At 36.0% G+C, this 7686-nt stretch overlaps 1 protein-coding gene across 1 annotated transcript in view; it reads right to left on the bottom strand.

Annotated features, from left to right (window-relative positions):
- Nucleotides 1–393: 393 nt before the first annotated feature.
- LOC108726071 (cell adhesion molecule 2) overlaps nt 394–7686 on the bottom strand; it is a 42134-nt gene continuing 34841 nt past the window's right edge. The window contains exons 4-5 of the mRNA XM_018453442.1: nt 6868–7167; nt 394–606 (exon numbers count right to left, since the gene is read on the bottom strand). Coding sequence (XP_018308944.1) covers nt 506–606; nt 6868–7167 — 401 coding nt within the window. The 3' untranslated portion in view covers nt 394–505. The remainder of the gene's footprint in view (nt 607–6867; nt 7168–7686) is intronic.

The raw sequence follows: 7686 nt of genomic DNA, 5'->3' as shown, positions 1-7686 counted from the left end.
AAATCAATAATCAATGACGCACGAAGTAAGCGTTCTTCATTTTCTTATAGGATTGATGAGCAACAACTCAATACCATCGTCCCGTTCAATGTCAGAGAACAGGAGGATCAGATTTATAGGAGCATGTATTCGTGAACGTTCATGTGTCTTGCACTTTCTGGTTACATAGTACGCATCACATAATCTGGCGTATCGCAAATAAATTATAATTCACGATGCCTTTTTAAGGAGTAATAATCAATTAACCGAGGGCTGCTACTTACAAGAAGAATCGCTATTTTTCCTTGATTGGCAGTTTTCCCTCCTCTCGTAAAAGCATCGTGAATTATGCGCAGCGCGCCAACTGAACATACTCTATCTCAGTCCATTCACGGAATCGTTTCATGTCCCGTATAAATTGCGGTTGTCCCGCGATCACGTCTGCTGGGCGGACGCACGTGAAAACGCGTTCGCGTAGACAGAAGGAACGTACCGCTTCGGCCGTTGGCGTTGTTTTCGTTTTCGTTTACACCGAGGATATGTACAAAATGATGAGGGACACCAATAGACAACTCGAGGACAATATCGGCCCCGCGGTCCCCGTCTGCATCGCTTCCGGTCGCTCGCCTGTAATACAAAGACATCCTGGTTAAGGCAGCGGTGTCTTAGCGCTGAAATCTCATTTTAACATTTCTACACGGAAAGGTTTTGTGGAAGTACCTAAAAAGGACTCCGCACTAATCATGTAGAAAATTGGAACCCGGTGAAGTTAGTTTTCATACATAATGTAGCTGCGTAGTTGTATAGTGAGTTAAGTCTGCGATGTTTGTTTTCTTGCTGGATTGCTTGCGTTTTAGTAAATTACTAGAAATTCTGCGTTCTGTATGGTATTCTAATAATTTACTGAAACGCAAGCAATCCAGTAGGAAAACAAGCATCGTACACCGCAGGCTTTAGTTTTCACATAATGTAGCTGCGCAGTGAGATAGTTTTCATAAATAATATAGCTTATAATATGGTGAACAAAGGATATCATAGACAAGATTCAATAATAAAAGTAAAACTTGTGTTCTGTGAGCACAAATTTTACACCGTTGAGAAACTATAACTCTAAAATTATCCATTATTAAGTCTTATGTATGACATCTTTTGTTTATTACACTATATTATACGTTACATTTGTACTCATAGAGCATCTTTGATACACCATAACTAAAAATCCATTATTGAGCCTCGTGTCTATGACATTCTTTAGTCATCATATTGTGAAGACTAACTCGTTTAATCGTGACTCCATTTTCCATCATATAATTAGTATGAAGTCCTTCATAGATACACATCTAAAAATAATTATTTGATCATCGAAATAATTTTATAGAACTCCCAAATTGATTGAGAATATTAGAACTTTTTGTAACATTCCTCATCATGCTTGAGATTTCTACATAATTATTTTGATGTAATAAAATTATTTTCAGTTCTGTATCTATTACAGCTAAATTTTTAGATTTTAGACATTTTTAGATCAGCAAAATCGTTCTTTTCTTATTACGGTAATTCGCTGAAGAGAAAAAAGAGATAAAGATTATAAAGAACATATAGTATAGGTATCTCTCTATTTTTTCTCTCTTCCATCATGACAGGTGTTGTATTATCTTTCTGACTAAAACTCGGCTAACCAGCTATACATTTTTATTACGTCACTCCTGCTTCTGTTACGTGGTAAAACCATTATTACGAAAGGTTCTTCGGGATTTATGCCGCGAGAATAAATAAACCATCCATCAATCTATCAAGTCTCATTCAGCGAATATAATTTACTTCACGCGAACCGGAAAGGCAAAAACGGGGATGGTGGAGGGAGAGGGTTGAAGCGGCTCGGAGTTCCCGGGCGTGAGCTGGATAACGAGAGCTTACCGTGCAGCGCGTGCTGGTGCCACTATGGATATTTTCACATGGAAAGTTATTGAAATACTAGTGACGTGTACCGCGCGAAGAAAGTTTCTCCGTTGGTGTGACTGGTGAAATTAATTGAATCGCTCGCTCGCTCGCTTGTGAGCGCGTTCGTTCCGCGTCGCGGAATGCGTCGGCTAAACTTTTTAATGAATGTCAACTACGAACGATACATTCGAATAAATGATCCTGTTTTCTGGCACGCAATTTGCCGGACCGCCGGGCCGTGCGATCGCCACGCCGGGAATGTTGATCGCGACGATTTCGCCCATTGTAAAAGTTTCGAGCGGGCTGAAGCGGCGTATTAGGCGCGTCCTCTCTATCCGACATTCTATCGGATATCGGTCACTTCGTAAAACGAATCGAAGTACAATTTCCGGACGTCCCCACCGCCTGTAATGTCCGCGGAATTTTCCGACTCGGCCCTCATAAATTCTCCAAGTTTCGTGCCCACGCGAAAAACTTTCGTCCCTGTTTCCGTTTGTTTGTCCGCCATCCGCATTTCTTATAGCGACATAGGAAATTTCACAAGGATTTTTCGACGGCCCTTGCTGAAACGGTGGAATATAGAGGCGAACTTTTCGAAATTGTTTTTAACGCGTTGTAACTGGAACTCCGAGGGATTATTCCGAGATACGCGGCTAATGGCAAAGTTTTCATGAAGTGGAGGACCTATATATTTCTTTCGATGCGGAATATCGGTCGCGCCAGCTAAGGCGAGCGCCCTCGTTCTACGCGTGTGCGAATCGAAGAGTAATTTCCGCCCCGTTCAGGCGGTATCAAGCGGGCAGCTGTAAATTTCTGCGAGCTTTTAAGGTGTCGTATTCTACGGACAGATCGGGATTTCGATGGTAAAATTTTAAGAGCGCGTACTTACAGGCTATTTTATTCTGCTCATCGTGGTTTTTTGTTTTATAATAGACATGTTAATCGATATTGCTGCAATAGATTTCAAGCTAACATTTCGAAGAAAGTTATTGAGTTATTGAGAACGTCAAAACATAACGGAAATTGAACACTGAGGTATTCTACCGTATATAATTCATTAACAAGTTATATACTACTCACGATATTAAAACATAAAAAAGCGACGATATGAGTATAGCGCGATAATTGATGCGAATAAAATGATAAACAATAAATTAATTACAAATAAAAATAAATATAAAAATAAAAAGTAAAATTTCTATACGAGCCACCGTAATTGTTGAAATTGTTACAAACTGAGTTTGTACTTGACTTTCGCACTGCCAATGAGAAGGACTCAATCCAGAGTCAAAACGTTCGCAGTTAACTTCGTTGTTACAACTTAACAAGTACACTCTGTCTATAATTGTTCGCAAATTGTATCTTGTCGCTTTATAAATACATTATTTATGCACCAATAACCGTGAAAACTTATATAGGCATTTTACTTGTACCTATTTGATTTATTCTAGAAACCACTAAACTTTTTTTATATTTTTATAAATAGTTAATTCTTATTTCGCAATTCATGCAACTCGTACGCTTAATGCAGATTTAATGAAAATATCAATACATAAACATTAAAATTAAAACGAAAGGTCAAGTATCCATAATTGGAATTTAATAAATTAAATTGATTGAAGTCTGACTTATTAAAAGACAAAAAATTATTATTCTACGTTTAAATATATTAAATTTGAATTTTTATTATATTTTTTATTTTTAAATTTTACTAAATAAATAAATTGTCAAATAGAAAAAATAAAATTATAGAAAAAATATTATAACCTGAAAATAATAACAATGTTATTTAAAATATTTAAAATGTTATATATATTTAAAATAATAAGTCAAATAACTATTTTTATTATTATATGTACAAATTCATTTCTCTGTATGCTCTATGAGATATGAACTACCAGTCACAATTTTTAAACAATAACAACGTATTTCTGTCATGTACAATATATTTTTAATAGAGAGCAGTAAAAGTTTATAAATTTTCAATGACAGGTTTTGTTTAATTCTATTAATAAAAAAATCATTGAATAATGGTATCTCTTCACGTTGAAATATATCCGAAGAGTTGAGATTGTATAATTTAAATAAAAATATACTGTTACACTTTTATAACGTTTTGAAAATGGTCGCTTGTTATACATGACACAATATATATCCGGATTATTTTCGCGCTCTATTTCGCAATTCATATATTCCACTAAACGAGATGTATAATAGGAATATCCACGAAAATACCGAGGAAAATTTGATCCGTGCTCGCGCGATGTTGTCGCGTTGTGAAAAACAAGTCGTGATAACGAGCATAATTCAATGCCTCCCGCATGCGCTTCATTAATAAATTATTCAAGCTGGGTTATTGAAGCATTCGTGAACTCCGTCAGCACCTTCGTTCGTCGCGAATGACGAAGAGCCTTATTATGCGGAACCAGTACCTCGTATTCGCGCCCTGTTAACGCGGGCGGTAACATATATATAATACATAGATATATATTTATATGTATACGCGAGTGAACTTTGCGACCGCATAATTGCTAAGAGTTTGATAGAGCGGCAAGTTTCGAACGTGGCCGAAAGCTGGGAAGGGACAGCTGCGAGCATAGACTAAACTGATATTCTCCGGCTACGGCGAATACACGAGACAGGTATACGAGGCCGGAAACCCATTAGAGTGATAAGAATTAAGAGTCATTAAGCGTGAGCCATAAGAATGAGGGAAGAAAAACAGCTAACATAAGAGAATGTGGTAGAATACATGGAAAAAACGGTTTTGCCGTATTTAAAAATGTATTTAAAAAGCTAGATACAAATCTAAAAAAAATTATTTCATTGGACTATTAAAATAATTATAAAAGACGCTCAAGCATAATGAATACTACAAAAAATTTTGCCATTTATGTATTTCAACAACGGACTGACTGTTGCAATTAATACATACATAGAAAGAACGCTTTTATAAAAGTATTTAAAAATTTAGCTAAATGCAGTAGATTTAAAAATAATTTTGTTGAACTATTAAAATAATTATATAGGTCGCTTAAGCATGGTGAGTAATATTGTAAAAAATTCTAAAAATATTCTACTACTAAGAAAAATGATTACTCAGTTTTTTCTTTTAACGGTTATCTTTAAAGCATATTTTCTTGATAATAGTCTTAAATTGTCGTAAAATATACTTGTTACAAATTAAAAAAAAACTTTTTTTAAAGAATATTGTAAAATTTTATTGAAGAATCGACTTTATAACTATAATAAATTAATCAAATTTGATTTTATTCAATAATCATGATAGAAGTATTAAACTTATTAAGATTCAGAATATAAATTTTGAATATATTTTGAATAAATTTAATGCTTGTGATAAACTTATGATGGATTTGCAGATAATACAAACTATTGAAATACTTAAAACGAGTAATTATTTGAACACAGTATGTATTTTTCTGTGTGTCAGCTTGAATGTCTTACATAATTATTTTGATGGTTTAACAAAATTATTTAGATCTGCATCTAACTAAATTTTCAGCAAAGTTCTTTCCATGTAGATCTTTAGCGCAAGGTGCTATTTATCATATCCTCGTATTTCCTTTTACAAATTCGATTTCTAGTTTGAATCGTGAACAGCGAAACTAGACGCGCATTTCGGTGTATACAAAACTTTTCCGATTCACTACCAGCCCTGAATAGTTTTAATGACCGTGGACGTGAACGGCTCGGGTTTACGAACTGACTATGTGAATAGTTAACGTCAACAGCTCTTCTGCGTAGGAACAGTGATGGCTAATAAAATAATTTCGTACGCTATAAAGTAAGGTCCGATGACAGCCGGTACGCTTTGGGAATTCATTTCGGGGCGGAAATTGCAGCTTGCGGATTGGCTAGGTCGATTCGGAATTCTGGCGCCTCGAAACACGATACTTAATCGTCGCACGACAGAATTATATTAATTCCACGAAGTCGAGAGCGAATGAGAATTTAGCCAGACAAGCACATTTTTATTACTCCGTAATTGAAATTACCTTAAATCTTTTAGTGCTAATTTGGGACAGTTCGCCCGGTATGGAAATCTTCCGTCGTTACGAATTGCTTTCCAGCAATGTAATTAAAATCCACGAAGATTCGTTAATCGACGTAGATTTATGCACGATATATGTACACTGTACACAGAAAGAACCATTTTGCTAAAATATCTAAAAAGGACTCTATACTAATTATATAAAAAATTAGATCTTGGGGAGATGAATTAATTTTCACATACCGATAATCTTATTATAATGTGACGAACAAAAAATGTCGTAGACACAAAGCTCAATAATGGATAGTTTTTGAGCTATGATATATCAAACGTGATCTGTGAGCACAATTTTTGCAAATTGTTCATTATTGAACCTTGTGCTTATGTAATCTTTTGTTTACCACATATTTATAAACTACATTATATGTGAAAACTAATTTGTTTCACCGGGACTCAGTTTTACATATAATTAGTGTGAAGTCCTTTAGCTAGATACACATCTGAAAACTTTGTTGGAATCATCAAAATAATTATGTAGGACGTTCAAGCTGGTTGTTAGAATGTTAAAACTTTTTGCTGCATTGCTCGTTATGCTTGAGTTTCCTACAACATTATTTTGATAGTCTAGCAAAATTATTTTCAGATCTGTATTTATCTGAATTTTGAGATATTTCAGCAAAGTTCTTTCTGTATATATGTATATTAATTAATCCCAGCGGTTGGTTAATTCGTTGTTTAAATAAATGACAAATATGTTCACCGTTTTAAAAAGAAACTTCAAATAAATATAAGAAAGGTAAAATTTTTTTTACAGTTGATAAAGAAATGACGAGCGGAGCCTCTGCTGAAAATATATGACATGTTGTTGTCTCATGTCGCTCGTAAAATGCATCGATGAAGACGAAGCCGACGTATTCATAGAAGCAAAGACTCACCATTTAGGACATGAACCCTGATGGACGCCGTATTGGCGTTACTGGGTTTGCAGCTGTACTCCCCAGAGTCCGAGGGCTGCGCCGTTTGAATGAGAAGCCAGGAGGTAGTGACGTCACCACCCTTCTCGGTTATCACGGAGACGCCGCCCCTGGGACTGTCGTAGCTCAGGACGTTCTCATTGTAGTACCAGAAGATGTAGGCTGGTGGCTCCGAGCTGAAGCGTATGGCACACGTCAGGTTTATCGTGCTGCCTGCACCGACGTACAACTCGGGGCCGCCCAGTATCGTCGCTGTAGGTACTGCGATAAAAAAAATTTTCTTTCGTCTTCTTTATCCCTTTCCTTCCGTTCCCCTCATTCTTCCCGTGCCCCTATCTCGCCCACTCCCACTCCCTCTTGATCATCCATCTCGACTTGGATAAACTCAAAGATCCGTACGTGACAGGAAACGGTGTTTAGCGAACGAGAAGAACGAGATATCTTTAAAGCCACCCCGTGATCCGTGAGAAGTAATGAGATGTGAAGTTTCATAATAAATGCCATGTAAGTTAGGGTAATTGAAATAATGAGGGTGACACCGTCGACGTTTGCCTCTTCTAGCGTTAGATTCAGCCCCGGGATTATCGTTAAATTGAATTTTCATCAAGCGTAACCTTTCTCGTTAAATTTACTGAGAGTCATAACCTCTGAATATTTTAATGAACGAAAGCGCTGCATTGAAGCTATAATATATAATTCACACATTCTGGTATATCGGTTAATATTCGATCACAACGAATAATGTCAAATTTTTTTACGTTTATTTTTTTACGTTTAGTC

Source organism: Mycetomoellerius zeteki, unplaced genomic scaffold (assembly GCF_001594055.1).
Source record: "Mycetomoellerius zeteki isolate Tzet28-1 unplaced genomic scaffold, Tzet1.0 scaffold382, whole genome shotgun sequence".
Taxonomy (NCBI): Eukaryota; Metazoa; Arthropoda; class Insecta; order Hymenoptera; family Formicidae; genus Mycetomoellerius; species Mycetomoellerius zeteki.
This window is presented reverse-complemented; position numbering and strand designations above follow the sequence as displayed.